The sequence below is a fragment of the Hylaeus anthracinus genome, unplaced genomic scaffold, assembly GCF_026225885.1.
Source record: "Hylaeus anthracinus isolate JK02 unplaced genomic scaffold, UHH_iyHylAnth1.0_haploid 0, whole genome shotgun sequence".
Taxonomy (NCBI): domain Eukaryota; kingdom Metazoa; phylum Arthropoda; class Insecta; order Hymenoptera; family Colletidae; genus Hylaeus; species Hylaeus anthracinus.
The window spans coordinates 11,664,519-11,686,478 of NW_026533254.1; the positions used below are offsets into that span (position 1 = coordinate 11,664,519).

Consider the following 21,960-nt stretch of genomic DNA (forward strand, 5'->3'; position numbering starts at 1 on the left):
ACTTAGAATAGAACGAATCAGTATGGCCAGGTGCATACACTCGGCCACACCGTTCGTAATACGTACCATAATACTTAATAAACGGTTTCCCGAACGCAAACGAAATGTAAACGAACGTCGTCGTGGCATCCACGAACGCGTGATATAGTAACAGCTGGTGGGTCAGCGATCTCGGAAATACCATTTCGCTGATGAACGACCGCGACTTAGAGTCGATTATTTTCCCGGGCATCGAATTCCACCGATCCGAGTCCGAGTTTCGGAAAAATAAACTTCGCGTACCGAGGGGGCAGAAATATAGCGGAACTGACCTTTGTTCTCGAGTGGGAGAGCGTTGAACGAATTCGAACACCGACTATAATCGTTACGCCAACGCACGCAAAATATCAGAAGAAGAAGAAGAAGAAGAAGAAGAAGTCACGATTCGTCACGATTCGTCACGAAGTTAGACCCTAAACGAATTCACCTTGTAAATCGAGATTTACAGCCGACGTTTACGAGAAGCGTCTCTATAAAATTTCATAATCCTTGCGACGTTCGCGAATCTCTTTCGTTCGTTTCGCTTTCTTTTTCCATCGTCTCCGGTGCCCGCGTCCCATAATTTCCGTTAAACGACGCACCGCATGCATAGCAATTAATAACAATCATCGCGCCAGTCGACGAGAGAGAAAACACCACCGCGCCACTCGTACCCCCACTTGTAATTCGATTAAATCGTCGATCGGTACACGCATGTAATTTCTCCCGGGGTGTTTTATCGTTCTGATTTGTGGAACGATTATCCTGTTAGGGTACCCGTGTAAACGGCCGCGTTTTTTGTTGCTGACGCGAAGCACTCGATTAAATAACCAGTCAATGCTGCGCCGGACGATATATCAACAGGCGAGACTGTTACTTTCACTGGAACATTGATTTTCTCTGCGCACCGAGGCCCCCTGGTTTAAATGCCATCACCGAGTAATTTGCAACCTTGCTCTGTTATTTTCGCGTTCTGGACGCGGACGGACGTGCATTGTAATTGCGACGAGGCTTGACGAAGGATACGGGACCCGTTCACTCGTGTTGCTCTTTGCTGTGGATTGCACAATTCGTGTTCGTTCAAGTTTATACATATTCTATTTACTGCAGACTCTATTTTTTGCAGACTCTGAGATACGATTTACCAAATGAAATAGGTTAGAAATGGAGAAAGAAAATAGTCAGAAGGGTCTTTACACATTTACTTTGAATTTATAGACTGTAAAACTGTTTCAGCAAATGAAATAATAGTCAGAGGGGTTATAATACATTTACTTTGAACTTATAGGCTGTAGAACATGATTCAGCAAATGAAATAATAGGTTAAAAATAGAAGAAGAAAATAGTCGGTGGGGTTATTATACATTTACTTTGAACTTGTAGACTGTAGAACATGATTTTGCAAATGATGAAGTAGATTAAGAATAGAAGAAGAAAATATTCATGGGGTTTTCGAATGGGGGTTGCGTGTATCAGCGTGGGAGGGTGGTATAATTTTCTGATTTAGGGGCACGTGACACCGTCGTCACGTGTCGGTGGACGTCGAAGCGACGATTAAAAGCTCGTTAGGTCGGACGCGCACCAGGCATTCTTCGTGGCCCGTGAGAGATTTAAGGCCCGTCCACAGGGTAGGTCCCCACGGCTCGACGTAGCGCAGGCCCCCGAGATAGGATCAGGCTGCTACATCCTGCAGGATCGTGGCCAGCCAGCCCCGGCCACGGTATCTAATCTGGCCACTTTCGGAGCCGCGGGTAGCCGTGTTTTGGCCGGGGATCGTGTTAAGGGGATTTACATTCATTTCGATCCTAATAACCCGACCCCTCTCGGATCCCGATTTGGAACACGATATCCGTTCTCTCCGTGTACGTATGCCCGTCCTTTCCACTTCTTCCCGTCTCGCTTTCTGCCCGTTTCTTCGTTTCCTTCTCTAATCCTATCCCTCTTCGTCCATCGTTGGTCAACACAGCCACCGCGACGAGCTTTTAAGTTAAGGATGCGTCCTACACCTTTCACCCACTTGCGTGAGTTATTCCGTGACTTTCCGTGGGCTTCCGCCGAAAGCTGTCGAAAAGTATGGACGTTACGTCGATTTTATTTATGGGCCTCTTTCTCTTCCATCCTCTCGTTGAATTAAGTCGCTAAACAATGTGATTCGTAACCTGGATTGCTCGCGTTCATTACCGAAGAGGATCGCAGGAATTCGTTATTATCATTAGAGAGTCTTCGCATATTCGTCCAGCGAGTCTTGTGATTCTTGGCTCAGATGTACGGTTTATGGCTTCATACATTCTTCTGGGGAGTCCGGAGATATCACTTACACCTGATCTTAGGTACCATTACACTCTTATGTGGATTTAATGGCAATCCTCACTCATTGTCTAGCCTCTTTGGCTTCCATTGATAAATCCAACAGAGTGTTTAAGTAATCGACGTCCAATATACCATTAATTACTCTTGTGTTTATAATGGAGGTGCTTTACACCGTATCTCGGTCAGTTGAGATATAAAATGGCGCGGACGTGCAAACTTTAACTGCTTGTATCTCGATAACGGAGTCTCGGATTTCGAAATAGCAGAGGACTCTTCGAATCGTATTGACACGAAGAATCGATGTCGAAGAAAGACACAAAATGACTAAATTGAAACTCGTACAGAAGAATCTCACTCGTCCACCTCGTGACTTCAATCTTAACACCAAAGTTTAACACTCTTTCAAATTAATGACGACAGTCCCAGTAGAATAAAAGTTGATCTTAAACGCAACGCAAAGGAAAACATCGAGGGTACACAGCAGGCTCATCAGCGTACGCAAACGTTATCCGCAATTAGCCTCGAGTGAACACTTGACGTATTACAACCTAATGCATTCTCCCAGCTGGCCTCATTCTCCTCGTCCTAGTTGAAGTTTTGTCGCGTACGAGGAGTTTGCCTTCGACCTTTAACCCCAACCGTGCCCGTTACTTGTGTAAATAACATCTCGACTTTCTTCGGGGGAATGCGAAAAACGCTCTGTCTTTAATGGTCTTCTTGTGTCCGCTTGTTTCGACTTTATTGCCTTCCCCGGCACTTCCGCGTCTCGTTTAGAGTAGGTTCCAGCGGCCAGCAGTTGTTGCCGCAAATCTATTCTACTTCCCGATAATTCCTCAGCGTTCTGCCACTCAGGTGAAAGTCCTCTCGGGAAGATGCATTCGCGTTCGAGAAGCGAAGTAAAAGCCTTCTCGCGCGACTAGTCAATAATGACCGAACGCTGGAGACGTTTCGAGGATGCTTCACGTAATTGCGAGAGTTTCTACCTCGATGAATATTCGAGACAACTGGAGTAGGTGGTCGATAATTATTTAAGCTGTACGATGCTAGAAGGAAATCCGCAGGAGTTTTTAAAAAATACCTGCTTCTTCAGGCAATTACTTTTACGTGGGGTGTATATTTGGATAGTAATGTAATTATAATTTGTCTGAGGGTCTTATTCATGGACACGATGTGTGTTATTCGAATGGGCATATATTTATCTTAATATAGAAGAATTTTAGTCAGAATTTATTGTTAGATTCATGAATAGTATATGGAATGAAAATGTACCAGTAAATGATTGGTCTCTAAAAATAGCTGCTCTTTATGCAATTACTTTGATATGATGTCTATATCGGAATGATGCCGTTCTAACTATAATTTGTCTGAGGGTCTTAGTCATGAACACGTAATGTGTTATGCCGATGAACACACATTCATCAGAACATGGAAGAATTTTATTTAGAATTTATTGTTACATCCATGGACATAGTAGATACTATTAAAACATTCACGTATCAAGAGCTAGTAAATTATTGACAAAATTCAGAATTTATTGTTACATTCATGGACATGGTGCATACTATTTAAACACTCATGTATCAAGTACCAGTAAATTATTGACAAAATTCCGAATATGCTCTGTACAATTTCGTGCCTGGAAAATTATAGAAAATCCGTAGATGTGAAGATCTATAGAAGATCTGTATAGAAAATCTGTAAAAGCGAAGATCGGTAGACGTGAGTTTACGTGAATGTAAACACAGCTTAACAAGATATCCACGAAACGCTGGGCGATAAGGTTGAGTCGAGGGACGTGGAAACATCCGGGTCCGTGCCGCCGGTTGGGAGGTAGCCAGGCGGCGAGAATCCAGCGTCTAATGCGATTCGATGAGGAATAAATGAAAAGGTCTGTCGAGAAAGGAGGAAGCTGCGAGATTGAGTGCCGAGGCACTGGAAGCGACGAGGCGTGCTTTGATCGTGGTGGACGAGGCTTCATCACCCATGGTCGCCTTCGTTGGATCCCGTCCTGTCGACGACGGGCGTGATGTGCCCCGGGGCCAAAACAACACGCCCCTGTTCTCTCCTTCTCTCGTCAATCTCCACGCCAACTAACTTCCCTCGCCTTCACCTTCCGCCGCGGTAATCCCGTTCCCACAGACAAAAGGGGCTCGCGGCCCGTCGACTTCGATCTTCTTCCACCACCTCGGCTCTTGCGTCCTCGTGATCGTGTCTCCACCGTGCAGGTATGTAATAAGGATGTAACCCGAGCTCCTCGGGACACGGGACCGACTCCGATCGGTTCCACGACAGGTTCGAGGCTCCTACTCGATCGCGATCGATCGATCGCTGTTTCTTGGAAAAACGCCGCCTCGGGGACAGCGAGCTGAAAATTAGCCCCCGGTCATCTTTCGCGGCATTCTTCTGTCTCGCGATCGTGGCCCCAAATTAACCCTGGTTCCCACTGGCACCCCGAGCGATACAGACGATTTTCTACGGCGTAGAACACCATTTACCGTTTTTGCAAACTTTCTTTTCACTGATTTCTCACGATTTTTTTACAAATGTGAGATAGTAGTAGATAATAACACAGTATCGTAGTATCCGCGTCTCCCGTACCGAAGAAGATGGAGTCAAACGAGAACCGAAACGCAGGGTCCGGATCGGTCGTGTAGAAAAAGCGGTCGACTGTGGATCGGTGGGTTCGAATCTCTACAGTATTTCGTTTCGACTCCTACGGTATCAACCAAATTTTCGGTCGCAAGATCCGAAGTTGTTCGAAGCAGTCGCGCAATAGTTATCGTATCGCCCACGGCGCCCATGTTACCTCAAATTCCCTTACGCGACGAGGATGTAACCCAACCCACGAGCTGTCGACGGAGTTCACGACAGCCCGAAAATTCCACGCGGAGATCGAAATTCCCACCGAGGGCTTCCAGGAAGTGTCGTCTCGCCGTTCGTTCAATTCGACCGCGGAGAGAGTTCGCGACAGACCGCAAATTGCGACAGCGAACGCTCGCCGCGTCCTCCCTAAGCGGTGCTGGTTGAGCTTCGATGAACAAAAGAAGCGATCCGCGACCCACGGCCGAGGTCCCACCGTGTTTGCACTGCTGATGCACCGAGAAAATGAATGACTGGGAAAGAGAGGGGCCCCCGAAGGAGGCGGAATGAAGATGAAGAAGCGTGAGATAGGTCGTCCAGGCACCGGGGTCGCACTCTTCAAGGCTCGCTGGGACCCATCTAGAGAGCTCGATAAACACTCGACGAAGCTCGCGTGATTCTACTTCAAAACATGGGCCCCATTGTTGCCGTGTCATCTCTTCGGCCTCTGGGCCGTTGTCCTCTGACGCGTTACCGATCCTTTGGACCGATCAGTAACCCCCAGACTCTTTAGACGAGAAAATCGGAAATACTATTGTATCTAATGAAGTTATTTGATGCCTCAGTCTTTGCACTCTTAAGATCGATTCAGACTATACGACACGGACCGGTACCGACACGTCAAAACATTAAAACACGCGTTTTAATGGAACTATTCACACTATTCCCGTTGACGGAACGTTCAGGTCGGTGTCTGTTAAGTGTGAATAGTTCCATTGAAACGCGTGTTTGAATGTTTTGTCGTGTCGGTGACGGTACGTGTCGTTATCGGAATGTGACGGTCCGTGTCGTATAGTCCGAATCGACCTTTACTTGAAACGGATGAATCCACCCTTTTTAATAGATGGAGCTCTGTATAAACAGAGCATACATTCGCGAACAGGTCAGGTTGGATACTCTCATGATTTTTCAGCAATATTTCTGGTATCGACACGTACCAGTTGTATTCTTGGATTTGAACCGTTAACCCTTTGCACTCTGCGCCTAACTTTGGAAACGTGTTCCTTTTGGTATTATTAGACTTGATTATAAATTCTTATAGCTTTTTTGAAGCGTTCACACCACTGCAAACATAAAGGATCTCTCAAAAGAGGCTCCAGAATTTTCTTTTCTTTATATATTCAATATATTCTATGATTTATTATATATATATTGTAATATATATTGAATATGTTTAATTAATATATTTTAGACAAAGTACACATTATTGTAATTAATCATAATTGTCCATTACGCGACATTGACAGGGATATTTTATTATTATAAACAAAAACCTGGAATTTCAATAAGGAAACTCCGAGTGCAAAGGATTAATCGTTCATATCGTGAAGAACAAGGAGTTACCGAACGTCGTGCACAGACAATTCAGTAGAATGAGTCATGCACTGTCTGCCCTAGAGTACCCAAAGCTTCATCGTATAAACTAATACTAGTTATATATATATATATGTGTGCTTTCGACTGAAACATTACCTGTAACCGGCAGGTGTCATTACTGGCAGGACAAGTGGCAATACCTCATTGACGGTAGAACAAAAAGTCAAGGCAGCTCGTGCTACTTTTTGGCTTCGAACGGTGTCGTCCCAACCGTGGTATTCGCCTGATTTGGTTCTCTGTGACTATTTTTTACTTTCTAAACTGCAAGGAAAGCTGCTCGACGCGATATCGAACATTCGAAAGGCTTCGATCGCCTTTTTGTGTACATCAAGAGCTTCCTCAGACGTTGCGGAACATGTGCTTCCTCAAGATGAACGCTTCTTCAATAATCTATACTAACAGTTACCATTATCCTACATTATCCAAAATCCTTGAAAAATCTTTCAGCTACAGAAGCTACAAAACTCAGTCAAACAATCAAGTCAAACGGAGCACACCTATCGTAGATCACTTTAGAAAAATATCGTCAGAGAATTCCCCTTCATAAATAAAATGCCTCGACGCGCAGAAAGTTTTTCTGAACGGAGCAATCGGTATCACTCGTGTCCCCGATCGCGGTAGCCTCATTCGAGAGCGGAATTCGCACTTTTCCCAAAAGCCTCGCGTTTTTACTCGTGGCGTAAATGGGTGAAAGCCTGCGGAAGGAAAGAACGTCACCCCGGGGACATCTCACTGTCTGAGAATTCGAATTCCCGGCGATCAGCGGCTCGATAAAAGCCGACGTGTCGCGGAGGTGTCGAGGGATCTGTTTCCATCGAAGGGGAAGCGACTTCCTGGGAGATCAGCTGACGCCTGGGCGGTTCGTTTCGGGGCCCCCGGTGAATGGGAATATCAAGAGCAGAACAGAGGTGCCCGGTCTCTCTTTTGGGGCCCCGAATGTGCTCACCGCGAGGAGGTGACGAACGCTCCGGATGGTGGGGGGAGCGTAGGGGCAAGAAGGAAATCGGAGGAGAAGGTAGCGAGGAAGAATGGAGGAGAGGGAGAGGTACGAGCACGTTGAAACAAGAAGAATGGAATAAAAGGTTGGTCTCGCCGCGAAGGTGAAGCTGAGAACGGGACGGGGGAGGAGAAGGACTCGAGATGAAACCAGCGGGGGCGGGGCCCGAACTCTGGATGCTGGGATGGAGCCCAGTCCTCCTTCACCATCTTCGTTCATCTCGGACCCAACCCCCTTTTTCGATCAGAAGGAGGCCCATCTTTCGCTTTCCCTTCGCTTGCTGCTGTTTCTTCTTCTTGTTTCTGCGTCTTCCCCTGCTTTATTCTTAACCTCTTCCCTTGACCTTCTCACCTTTCGCCGACGTTTCCGACTGTCCGCGTCGTTCAAGTCTCTGCCGGAGTCCTTTTTTTTCGCGGTGGATAATTTCCGTGGACGTATCTCAGAACTATTTATTTTACGCATGGAACAACCCTTCTTGCGCTTGTCAATTTTTATGATATTGATCGAAGAAGAACTATTCTTGTTATTAAGACATTCGCGAACGTTGACGTGAAATTCACGTCACTTCAATATTGATATTTCAAAACATATTTTGTAATTTTTATCTTCGCCCTAACGATACAAATTTCCGATTGTCCAGCTTCAGAATTTTATTATTTTCTTCAGTACTCTGTATCAGAAACGTATAATGTCTGCCGGTCGCGAATGTCTTAATTGTCTGTGTACTTCAGAGTTGATGATAAGCAATGCGCGGTAATAGGGTCAGACTGTCGAGACTGGAAATTAAAGTATCCAATTACGAACACGTTGGTCCTTCCTCTGTCCTCGTTCACTCACCCGTTAAACTTCAGTGCTAATTATCGCAGACATGCTGTTCATCGACACAGAAAATCACCACGGTGTCAAGATTATAACTTTAAGGAAGTATCCTGAATTAGGAGGTCTAAAAAAAAAGCGGTTTTTCGTAAAGCTGCAGGTCGTAATTTTGGTTTGACACAGAAAAACTAAAAGAAATTTTCATTTCCATACATTTTTCTTCTATGTGAACTAAGAAAAACCCGCCAAAAATGGTGAAATGTGAAATTACTGCAAGTTCGAAAAAAAGAACAAATTCTTTGGGCGAACAAAATCACTTTAACTTGATAGAAAAGTTGTTTAAAATTTCTTTTGTATGAATTTTCTTAGTTCGCATAGAAGAAAAATGTACGATAACGAAAATTTCTTTTGGTTTTTCTGTGTCAAACCAAAATTACGACCTGCATCTTTGCCGCCGATAGGAGGTTTTAATTGTGAGGTGCATTTCTTGTTGACAAAATTTGTACAGACTACTCAAATATGTATGAAAAGAGGATAAAAGGTTCGATAGAAACCTTAATTATTTCTTTCCATCCTAAAAAAATTCACGAAAAACCGCTTTTTTAGACCTCCTAAATCAGGATACCCCCTTAAACCCAGAAAGTGTAAACCAAGTTACGATATAGGAAGCTAACGTGTCCCTCTGGCCTGTACCTAAATCAGTCCTCGCCAAAAGAGTCCTTCCAGTTGGTCTCTGCCCACCGATCGCAATTAACGAGCGCTAATTTCACCCAGTGGGGAGTTGGCGAATTCCAATGCAGATGACGTCGGTTGGAAATACGGAATTGAAATTGCTGGTCGGTTAAGCGGCAGCTGCGCGAGGATTAACACGGCCGGTTGCTGAACGAGATAAGATACGGTGCATGTAAACGAGGTGTAAGTGATAGACGCTCGATAATTAACGGGTATCGAGGTGAGAGATGAAGCGGAGATAGGCTGCCCGAGCCGGGAGGACATTATACCTGTCGCATCCAGTCCATCATCGTTCGAAACTAGTTTGCTTTTTGCCTTTCATCCGCCTTCCGTGACGTCCCTCGGCGGAGGTGAATTCTTCCTCGCCCCGCGGGGGCTGCAAAAATTCTGCGCTTTATAGGTGCCATAAGTGCGACGATTTATTGCACGATGACTCGTCGGAGTCGCGCTATACAGGTTGTACAACATCGCGCGCTCTGCAATTATCGTTCGCTCGGTCCAGCGGACCGTAGTTGAAGCGGTTACTTCAGAAACCACTCGCGAAACATTTTTCAATGCTCGAGAAAAATTAGTTCATAATGGTCTACGTTATATTAGATTGTCCCAGGAAAGTTACTTCCATGACTTGCGCTCAATTATTTTGTGTGGCAATGTTTATATAAATAGACAACCTAATTTCTTAGATGTTAACGTTGTAACAGTAATGAAGCAAAATGAATTGTATGCAATTGTATAACGTAACTTCAGACATAAAATATTGTGTATGTATTACTTATTGATAAAATGAAAGAAACTTTTGGGACTATCTAATACTAGCTACTTAGTTTATCAGACTTCCACCAGGTGTATTTTCTGTGCAAGGATCTGGGTCTAATTGAGAACTATGAAAACAAATTTAGTTGTATGGGGGAACTTTCTTTAACATCTTTTAAATTCGATTTCTTTCGGGATTTTCGCGTAAAATTAAATGAAAAAGTGCTTTACTATTTCGTAATCTGAAGCTTCGTTACTGAAATATAAGCAGTTCAAGTTTACTGGTGTTCCCCGTAGCATGCTTCACACACGGAGAAATTTCAATTGCTTATATCGTCATAGTAAAGCCTCAGATTGCAAAATGGAAGAGGACTTTTTGACTCGAATTAGTACGAAGAATTGAGAAAATCTTTGAGAAAATCCAAAATTTGTTATCAGTTATTCTCGTTACGTCTGCGGCTGCTACTATATCCGTCACGTGATTGGAAATCAATCGTGTATGGCCAGTGATCGATTTAATATCGTTATGATTGTAGAACGCGTGTTAACGCGCAGAGGATCGGATGTCGCCAAGCACGAGTGCACACTCGCTGGACTTTGAGGCTTCGAACTGTCTGAAACCTACATAGGACTTTCACTAACCTTTTCGCAAACTCATTTTTGCCTGTATCGCATTTCATCCGACAGTTGTTGCGGATAAATATTAATTACTCGAACTTTCTAGTATAATTTGATGAAACGGAGAACTTCTATTTCATCGAACCTTTTTGTCGACATTTATGAAATTTCTAGACGTTCTAAATGAACTTAATAGACAAACAAAAATTATTACCAACTGGCTAACGCACCAAGCAACCACTGGATACATTACTATATTTTATTTACTTAGCATCACATAATTATCCGATTGTCCTGTTTTTAATACACTGTGCACAAATGTCCTAAGCAGTTTTCGGCGATTTATTTGTTATAGTTGGTCCACGACTCTTGCGAGAGAATCGCGATCCTTTTCGAGGTTATTTCGCGCGCAGCTTTGTGGCGCGCCCTTCTTTTTTCATCCCTGTCTCTGGCTCCCTTCCGCCCTTGTGCCCCTAATGGATTACGGGCAAGGCCATTTTTCACCCGAAATGGATTTTCATAAGGCCCGACATTCTCGACTTTGCCCGACCGCGCTTATTCTCTGGTCCATTCTCCGTTTCACTCTATCTCCGGTCCGCCAAAATGTTTGTAAATAGATGTAAAGTCTGGGAGGGGCTCAGGGGATTCCCCGCTGGGTGAACAAGGCGCCCCATCGTGCACCACGGTCGGCAAGTACATTTCTCGGGCTCTTCACCATTCTTCCCTCTCTTTATACGAAGCTATATCGGCCACCCTTTGTATCTCTTCCACCTCCTTTTACCTCGTCTTTCTCATCCTCCCACTCGTCTTCCTCTCCGTTCGTTCCTCCCTTGTTCTTCCCCGCTTCATATCATTCTTTTTCTTCGTTATTAGTCATCCCCTATTTTTTCTCCTCTTTTCCTTCTTACCCAGCCACGCAACTCGTACTGAACTTGGCGAGAAGTCCAGGATAACACGATTTTAAAGTAAACGACACCTTTGCGCTCGAAAGGAATTTATCATAACCAATCGAATTCGATAGAAATATAATCAGAAAATGCTTTAGTCGGTATGAAAAATTCTACCAGTCGCTCACTGTCTACAAACTTTCCACGTTGGCAAATCAAACATCGAATTCGTAAATCGTTTCCCTAATCGAATTTACGATAAACGACGCCCCGTCGTCGATGTTCATTCATAAACGGCACGGTAATGTTTGCAGAGCACAAAAATATGAATCGTGGAAGCAAATAACGCGAACAAAGCCTCTCCTCTCGCGAGCGTAATCCTCCATTCTTTCTTTTGAAAAACCAACTGTTTCCTTGTGTGTTTGACGACGTGCTCTAGCATACCTGATTGTTAGCCGTGCAAATTATTAACACCCGTTCAAACACCGACTCCCTTCGGAAGCGATGATAAATCATCGGTATGAAAACACATTGTGTTTGTCCTGTGCACATCTTCGTTGTGTAAATTTGCGCTGGATCTCCGGCTAGGTACACCGTGCGTATGCGAATTCACTGGAAATGCTCGATAACTGCGCGAACGAAGTTAATTTCTAACGTCTTCCGCGCCATTGAATTTGCAGCTCACGGTGACAAATCCGTCCCCAGGGGCATCTACCGACTCTTCCGCGTATCGAATCGATCATCGCGGGGTGACGATGCGATTATTTAGAAACGTGTAATCCGTTCGAACATACGGCGTTCGTTTCGCGTTACGTAGAAAGCTACCAAACAATTCGTGGATAACGGAGAGGGTTCAGAAAGGGCGCCATATTTAACACTCATTCAGAGGAAGGCCTCTAGCTAACCATAATGGGAATTCATCCGACAGCCGACGGGCGTGCGATTCGCTTGTGGCGAACGCGCGCACATGGCCCTGACATCGTGGATCACTGGCTTTTAAGCTTCTTTTTAAACTTCGCTCCACTGCGAGGCTTTTTATATTTATGACGCAATTTAGAGAGAGAGAGAGAGAGAGAGAGAGAGAAACTCAACCAACCGAAGGAGATTGAATAGATCCGTTAACATCCCAAAGGAATAACAACACTGATCAACTTTCGAAGTCAGAAGCCAATCGCACCTCGTGCACACCCTCCAATGAGAACAACGTCGTTTTATTTTCATCGCGCCCGACGCAAATATATAATTTCCCTACAGATTATTATATGCTTTACACGCGGAAATAAAATTCATGTAAATAGCGCGTGTGGTGTCGTAATAAAAAAATTCGTAAATACGCCCCTCAGGAGTGCTGGATGGAGGATAGGGTAAAAAGAAAACGCCAAGAGGAGGAGGCCGAAGACGGAAGGAAGAAAAGGCGGGGACCGGTCCCTGGAGCTGTCGTGCACGGCTCAATAGGGGCTAATTGCCGCAAGGAGAGCTGCAAATTCGTGGTATTGTAAGCCTCGTTTCGTTTCGTGCCCGATGTCGAACCGAGTCGCATTGTCGGCGTTTCGCGGGGCAGCGCGTACGCCGCGCTCCTTGTGGCTTAAGGCGGAGTTTCAATGGACCGACGCGGGGAGAAATTCAACGCGGCACAATGCAACGCGCCGGCCACGGAATTAACCAGCGCGTCCCGCGACTTCGAAAGCGATATTCAAAGAGATTCGGCTGGGAATACGATCTCTCGGGGAAACGGCAGCGATCATTTGGGGATCGAGCAAGCGATTCTTCCCTGAAGAACACTCGCGGGGTTGAATTGCCAACTGTGGAAGTTTTTCCTGGGTTAACTGTTTACCTTTCTGCAAGGGAGAAATTTCTTTAAAAATTTTGGAATTTATCCTCTGGTTTGATCTTTGGTTTATTTGGATAGAGAAAGATTTAGTAAGATAGTATCGATAGGGTTTTGAAGGTTGAAGGACGTTGAAGGTTCAATTGACCAGAGTCGAAGATTATAAGCTCGCAAAAACAGTTTTCACCAATTTTACCCTTCAGCGTTAATTTGTTCTTCACTTATTTAAATAGACAAAGGTTTTCAAAGATAGCACGCACAGAGTTGTCACTGAAGGTTCAATTGAATCGACTAAATTATTAATCTAGACTATGATATCCCTAAAAACACATTTCACCTTCCTTACAAAGACTCTACTAGTCCATCAGACTAGTTTCCATCCTCGAAGACAGCCCTTCAGCGTTAACTCCTTCAAACCCAACAAAATCAACCCTACCCGATCACTTCCCCAAAAAGCAACGTTCGCATTCCCAACTCGACGTCCAAACGACTATCAAATATACATGGCAACAGGCCCTGTTCCATCAAACTACATTCTACACTCGAGACCTACCCCTCGCGTCAATTTGTTCGAACCCAACGCAACTTCCGTCAGACCCCACCTGGTCGGTTCACCCTGAAAAGCAGCACTCGATCGATCGACCGCAGAAGAATCGTTCCGACTTTCACGCGGTGAAAAGACGGGCGAATTAGCTTCTTCCGCGCGCCCAGACGAGAATAAAGCGTGGCAAAAGGCAGAAACGGCGTCAAGGGAGCCGCTTGTACGGGCTCGTCGATGCATGACACGGCCCTGCGTGGGCGATTACCCCTCGAAAATCAACTTAAACACGAGCCCAGAACGGCTCGAACGGGCCCCCGACAATGCCGCCGCGGCTCGGCTCAATGGAGACCCACCGCCGGGCATGGGGTTCTCGCGCCCTCGATACGTACCGTTCCGGATTAAACGGGGTTTACACGGATCCGTGCTGCCTCCCGTGACACCGAGTCATAGTGCATCCCCTGTTGGGCCATGTTTCCATGTCGCTCTATTGACCAGTGCCTCGGGCCGCTCGCGCATCGGCCAGGTAGACGACCAAACAGAGGCAGAACGAGAGGGAGGAAGAAAACGAGAAGAGGATCGGCCGTGACCGAATGATCCCCGACACCGGTCGTATTTATACTCCTGTTTGCCTCCTGATTCGCCACAGCCCTGATCTTTAAACAGCCCCCTCGACGGTCCTACTGCCCGTTCTGGTCACCGGTCAAAACACGCATCCGTCTCCTCCGGGCACCTCTGTCCCCCGTTTTACCTGGCTACCAGCGAGTTTACGCGCGGCGCTGGGCCTTTTTCCGCGCGCATCCGCGTGAAATCGACGAATTTTTGTCCCGGTTCCCTCTGTCACCCCCTGGGACAAATCGCGTTAAGCGGAACTTCGACGAAGTTCGTGGGAGGAGTTGAATGGAAAAGGCGCCTAGAGAGCCTCGATCCCCTGGAAAGTAAACGTCTGAGAAAAGAGAACAGTGCGAAAAATACACCGTACCTCGGTAAAACTAGCGTCAGAACGGTAGATTTAACAGATGTTGTATCCACAATTTATAATTTGAAACTCGTTTACAGGAAGTAAGTATTCCTGCAAGTATTTAATCCACTCTGTTAGAAACACTAGACCTACATGGTGTTCCATCCAAGATCTACAATTTCAAACCCCTTTACAGTATGCCTACAAGTATTTAATGCACTCTGTAGTTCTGCCCAGTGTTTCATTACATTCCCTACTCCCATCTCGTTAAAAATAAACCCAAACGAGAATGAAAGAGCATACCAAAGCGTTCTTATACCACGCAGTGCTAGATTTTGATAGAGATTCGCTGACTAGTTACCGATCGTTGAACTCAGATCACAGAGTCGCAGAGTACGCTAAGTGGCAGTCAATGCCGTTGATGTCTCGACCTTTAAAGTGCATGGCATCTCGGCGCAATTACGTCGATCGATGCTCGTTATCTATTCAATAACCTCGGAAGTGTTATGTTGCAGAGATGCAAGGAGAAGTTGAACACCCTCGCAATATCGGTAATGAACCAATGGCCGGGCGTGAAGCTTAGGGTGACGGAAGGCTGGGACGAGGAGGGGAAGCACGCGACGGATTCGTTGCATTACGAGGGACGTGCCGTCGACGTGACAACAAGCGATCGGGATCGCTCGAAATATGGAATGCTGGCGAGGCTCGCCGTCGAAGCTGGTTTCGATTGGGTCTACTACGAGTCCAGGTCGCACATCCACTGCTCCGTGAAGTCTGGTCAGTATTTCTTGTTTATTTTTCATTATTTTTCGCAACGCAGGCCTTGTCTCACATTTAGAAGCTCGTACGCGTTTCGCATTCTTGTAAAATTCATGTTAGTCTTCGTTCTCCACGAATTGGACTATATATGGAATAATGTCAGTTAATATGCTTGGTGGATATTACTCTACTTTTCATAAATTACGAAAAGTAATTATTTTTAATTGGAAAGCCTCGCTGGTGAGTTCTGCAGAGGAGAATCCGCTATCCATTAGCCATCTATAGGAGAGAAACGTCGGGAGATTGCGGCGCACGTTACCGCGTAAATTACTATTACGCTGGTTTAATTCGATAACTGCGGTTAATTTTCGCGTAATTTTCAATTATTCGGGCTAAACATAATTTACCTTACGAAGGACTCCGATGGAGTAACGTTGCTTACTGATATTGGCATTCCTCTCTGTTTACCTTCTCGTCGCAATAATTTACCTATAAAGACCCCACGTTTAATCTTTTCAAGTAAAAACTTTTGTTACCTTAAAAAAACTTAAATGCAGTAGAAAATTGTTCAGTAATTTATTAAACTATAACTTTTGGGACAAATTACAAGTCAGTAACGATCTATAATAAAGACGATTACATATGTAACATTAATAAAATTATTAACTTATGGAAAACTTTTTATTACATGTTTATTATTATTATTTGGTAGTATTTTTGTTTGCTAGAGCACCACTGCTTCGCGAAAATTCTTTGCTCGTCGCACCAGTGGCTCCCTCGATAACAGGTACTGGTCTGTTTTATCGACTTCCATAGATCCTTACGGTATTGCAGAAAATAACCACCTTGCTGGTAGTAATTCATAAATATCAAAACATCGAAGTAACAAAGAATTTGATAAAACTTATACAAAAATGTTGGAAGAATTTTGTTCGATACATCGTGAGAACATTAACAATCCGAGACACTGTTTTACCAAATTCAAAATCACACATTTATCACACTGGTACCGAAGAATTAATGCTGGATGAAACGTAAACAATTTGAAATAACGTACTACGAAAAAAATGTATTATTCAATAAACAGCCTATTCTGTCTGAAATTCTAAATAGTCCTAAATTAATCTTCTCTAAATAAGCACATCAATATCTTTATAAAGAGAACGTTATTAATGTTTTTGCAAAAACGAACATTCTATTAATATTGTCGTCGAAACAATCGTACATCAAGGTGTTTGTAGTTATTGGAATCTGTAAACTGAATCAGAGAATCAACAGTCCAGCCATTGTTTTTCCAAACGTTTCGAAACTTCGACAGGTCGACAACGCGAAAAACGTTCGAGGTCGAAAGATCGTTCGCGTTTCCGTTGATAAACACGACGAGCATCGACAAAAATCCCATGAAAAATGGTGTGCTCGAGCGATCAGGTCGTCTCGTTGGCGGGTCGGGGCTCGTGTTTCAAAATAAATGTCAATAAATCTAGGCGTGCCTGTCGACTCGAATTAGATTCCAGTGCAACGATCGCCGCGAAATCGATACGAGCCGAAAGAACGATATTCGGAGACGAGGTACGGCCGATGGACGCGAGTCACGACTCTCGGCGCCTGGTCGATTCTCGATCGGAGTCGGGAAGAATTTTATTCGAAAGGAAACTCTTTTTAATAATGTATTCGCGATGTAATCGAATAGTTATTCAGCTGGACTGTTATTTGATCAATCTGGATGATAATTACATCGTATAATAAATAAGAAATGGATTATTATACTACTAAAGACTACTATATTAAAAATAAAATATTGTCGATTAATAAAACATCAGATATTAAAATATGAACCTTGTAAACATTCATAAAGTAGTGTACTACACGTAAACAATTAATTTCGATACAATTTATCAATAAATAATATTATGAAGTCTGCAAATTACTTTCATGAACAATTCACTTCTCGTTAATCTTGAGTTATAATAGATACTGCAGTACGTAGTTGAATAATTTGATGTAATAAAGAAAATCATGAATATGAATAGTCGAAACGTGCTTGGTAAAAATTAATTTATTCCGAAGCGTCACGAGTGCGTTGCACCCATAAAAACAACCCCCAAACGAAAAGACAGTACAGTTAAGTCGGATCGATGGCGTCGCGCAAAGAGATTTAAATTCAAATGAGAGGCCCGACGTTCGCTCAATCTCGTCAACGCGAAACGATCCCCGAGGGAAATCGCAACTATTTGCGGGAATCTCTCCGCACCAAGTACAGAACTATGTCGATACCGAGTCCCAGAACCGCGATTACCGCGAATTTCTCACGGTTATGACTCGTTTCATACGGAATAGCGTTTTCGTCCGGCGCTCGCTCGGCTCGACCACTCTGCCGATCGATAACGCCGCGTCAGCGGATCCGATTACACGATCGAACGATCTGATCCCTTCCAATTCGAAGCCTCGAACCACTGACCAATAACGCATTCCAAACTTTTACATAATGCGGTTCGCTTAGTCATTATCGGATAAATTTTGTATGGGATCCATTTTAAAAGGTTCTTTCTTCTCGATAAAAATTTAAAAAAAAAAAGTAGAAATCAACATGGTCGATGGTTCCGGAAATAAGTATCGTTGCGACGGTACGAATATGCCGCACTACAGTTCCGAGTTACATCGTCGCGACGGTGTGAAGATGTCGCGGAAACGAATTCCCGCGCCTCCGGTTGCCAGGAAGCGACAAACTTCTAAAATAGAAGAGAGCGATTTGAGAACTCAAAGAGAGAAAACGTTTCGTTACAAGTCTTCAAGATTATCGTTCTATTATCGTTATACTGTTTAAAAGTTCTAGTTTCTTAATAAACTTTATATTTAATAATTCTCGTGCTTCAACCTCCCGGCGTAACAGTATCAATTTATGGAGTGTCATTTCTTGACAAAGTAGTCCAAAATCGTGACATTTGAACTCAGCACAGAGTCGTTCCGATTTGATTCACCACAATGGTACCTTGGACACTTTCGAACCTAATCGATCCGTGATCTACTTTCAGAATCCTCGTCAGCGGCGAAGTCGGGAGGCTGCTTCCCAGGCAGGAGTCTGGTGCGCACGGAAGACGGCTCGGCGAAGAGGTTGGACCAGGTGCAGCTGGGTGATCGCATCGCCGCCTTGGACTCCCGCGGAGACATCGTCTACAGCGAGGTGATCGCGTTCCTGGACCGTTCCACGACAGAGAGGAGACAGTTCGTGCGACTGACCACGGAGTCCGGTCGAGTGCTGACCTTGACGCCAGCCCACTTGGTGCCAGTGGAGGGTAGGTCTTCCATATTCGCTGGGAAGGTGCTACCAGGGGACAAGATCCTCGTGAGGGATCCAGCGGACGAGAACGAGGTGGAGCATCGTCTGCGATGGGACAAGGTCGTGGACAATCGACTGGTCCTCGAGGAGGGCATCTACGCGCCCCTGACGATGGAAGGCACCCTCCTAGTCGACGACGTGGTCGCGTCCTGCTACGCTTTCGTGGACAACCAGGAGCTCGCCCATTTCGCCTTCCTCCCCTACAGAGTCTGGAGCAGCGTCAAGTCCTTCGTCGAGAGGAGGCTGGTCATCGAAGACACGAGGCACATAGACGTCAGGCAGGACTCCAGGACGATGCAGGAAGGCATTCACTGGTACGCTTCGTTCCTCTATTGGGTCTCCTCGTACGTCACGCCGACCAGGATGCTCTATCAATGAGGGTCGGTTCTGGACCGAGAAACTAGGTTGCATAAAACGGACAGTGAGTTCGTGTGTTAGTCTCGTCATGCGGACGCCCCGAAGAACGAAGGGATATTCGGGCGTCCTGAGAGAGAAAGGTGAACGTGTACAGAGTCGAGCAGCTCGTGGTTCCAGGAGACGCGGACTCGGAAGTCCCTGGACTGACTGTTGGAAGCCCCTGTGCGTTTCCGGTCATCTGTTGCTTCGTGGCGACTTGGGCCGAATCCGAATCGACTGGTCGTTCAAGGACACTCCTTCCACTGTGAATCGAACCGGACATTGTTCTCACTTTTATAACACGGTGGCCAGTATTGGGCAAATAATCGTTAATTGACTCGCAATGGTTGACGATCGAAGTAATCGTTAGCTTACGACCATTGTCGATTTAAATTAAGCGTTATCGAGTCGAAAATATAGAAATTTCTTCTTGACAGATTTAACGAATATAACTATTTAAGAATATATTTCAAGTAACTGAATAGTACGGAGGAATTAGTCAATTACTGTCCAAGCCTGACGCCACTTTGCCTCTCTGAGAGGCAGACAGTTCGTCTGCAAGTCTGCGCGAGGAGAGGTGGGAGTGGAAGAGTGCTGTAGTGGGGAGAGTGCCTCGGTGACCTCGAGCAGCCAATTAATTCTGGACAAACTGCTGCCAGTAAATCGTATCTGGTTGGAGAGGGGACGAAAGGGACAGCCTTTCTCGCTGGTAATTTTTGCAAAACGTACTCGAACGTTTGAAGACGAAACGGACGTTAAAGAGACTCGGAGTGCTCGTTGGCCAATCGGTCCAGCTCCGTTCACAGAGTGACGTGTAGTATACTAGATATGTAGGACGAAAACAACGAAACGAAGCTTTAGAGAGGATCGGAGCTTTTCTCTTATTATTGTAGTGTGTGTACAATACGAATATATAATATAAATGTTTTCTTTCATCGTTTCTTGACGAATGCATCGTGTTTTCTGAGATGGATCTGCGACGACCCCGGTTAACCGTGACTAAGAATCGATAATCGGATCGATCGATTAATGTAAATCGAAGTGAAACGTGCGTGGAAATATTTTACGAAGATTTGTTACTGCGCTTCAGCGAAATGTTTTTAATTAGACAACCTCTATTTAACGGGAAATTTTGGTAGAATGATTTCAGTTGATCTTCTCAAAAATATTGGCAACAATTTTACAATGTATTTTATATATTCCGAAATTGCGCCTGACGGGCTGTTGTACAATTTCGTCGTAACAGTTGGGAAAATTGTTATCGATTTTATGAAATACTGGCAAAATGTGTTCAATTATAAATTTCATATATTCTACAATACTCTTGACAGGGCGTTTTATTTTTCATCGATACCGATGGAAAATCGTTCGCGGGCTTATAAAATTCTCTATAAAATGCTTTAAATGATTACCATCAATGTAAAATATATAATCCAGCTGCCGATGCACGTTGTAGACAGAAAATATGTAAAGTATAGTAGCTCTAATAAATTTTCGTTCGCGTATTCTGTATATTGAATAAATTGCTCGTCGGTATTTGCAACAATGGTCTGCAAAACTTCGAACATTGCACACGGTGCTTGGGGACAATCTGTTTGCAATGTTTATGTATGTTTCCACGAAACGTTTGGAAAAAAAGAAAAATATGGAAAATACGTTTGGTATTTCACGTTTTTATTTATATTTATAAATCGTACGTCCGTTGAGTGAAGTCGGAGGCACGTTCGCGTTCGTTGCAACGTACTGTCCCTTTTAATCGCTTCTCACCCTTTTCGCGACTCGACTCTAATGCCGCTAATGTTAGAAATCGTGTATTTATAGAAACCACCTCCCCCTTTAAATCCTGACGATTCTCGTCGGGTGACGCTTCACCTTCCGCTTCTGTCACTTTAACGTAACCAGAATCGTCGAAAATAAAAGTATTACGTCCACTGTCGCTTGTCTCGAGAGCGATCCACGCGAAATGAATAGAATAGGCACGCTTAAATAAACAAACAAACAAAAAAAAGAACGGAAATAATTATTGTACATAGTCCGCTATCTGCTTTCCTTTTTGTATCTTTTCCGTAGAAACCTCGACTCGTTTTAATTTCGTTCCGTGTCCGTTGCTGCATTTTAACGCTATCTCACAGATGGAACATCGAATTTTCCCGACTCCTCGCTGTATAGTGATCCTAGCGTGATGATCGCGTTTCGGTTCGATCGTCGAAATCCGACAGGAGAAAGGAGAAATTAATTTACGCTAGAGCGGTTGCTACATTGTCGACTAAGTTATCCCCCCCCCCCCCTTCACCCCAGAAATTTATATATTATATATTATTATATTATAGTAATTATTATTATTATTAATATTATTATATTATATTATTATTATTTGTACGTAGCGCAAAAACAAATTATAAATTATGTATATATAACATCGATAGAATGAATTAAAACATTAAAGAGAGCAGAAACCAGTGTGTTATGATTTAGGGTCCTTTTCCAGGAGTTTTCAGTGTTGTTATTGCGGTAGGTATTTTTTCGACGAATTTTAACTTTAATATTTGTAATTAATTAAGGGACTAAACGATCGTTACATTAACATATATCTTTTAATTGAATAAAATAGCTTGAATTAGAGAAAATACACGAAGACGTGTACAGTGAAGATAACTGAATTAAAGTTGAGCTATTTACCGTTGAAATTTTCATTTAAAAAACGAGAAAGAATCGTGCTGAAATTCACTCGTATTAATGTTTCTCTGTTGACATGTTGCCATGTTGTGAACTTT

At 44.1% G+C, this 21,960-nt stretch overlaps 1 protein-coding gene across 1 annotated transcript in view; it reads left to right on the top strand.

The window, feature by feature from the left end:
- Window positions 1–21,628, top strand: part of LOC128895188 (sonic hedgehog protein) — a 59,309-nt gene extending 37,681 nt beyond the window's left edge. The window contains exons 2-3 of the mRNA XM_054157562.1: window positions 15,210–15,471; window positions 18,486–21,628. Coding sequence (XP_054013537.1) covers window positions 15,210–15,471; window positions 18,486–19,168 — 945 coding nt within the window. The 3' untranslated portion in view covers window positions 19,169–21,628. The remainder of the gene's footprint in view (window positions 1–15,209; window positions 15,472–18,485) is intronic.
- Window positions 21,629–21,960: the final 332 nt, after the last annotated feature.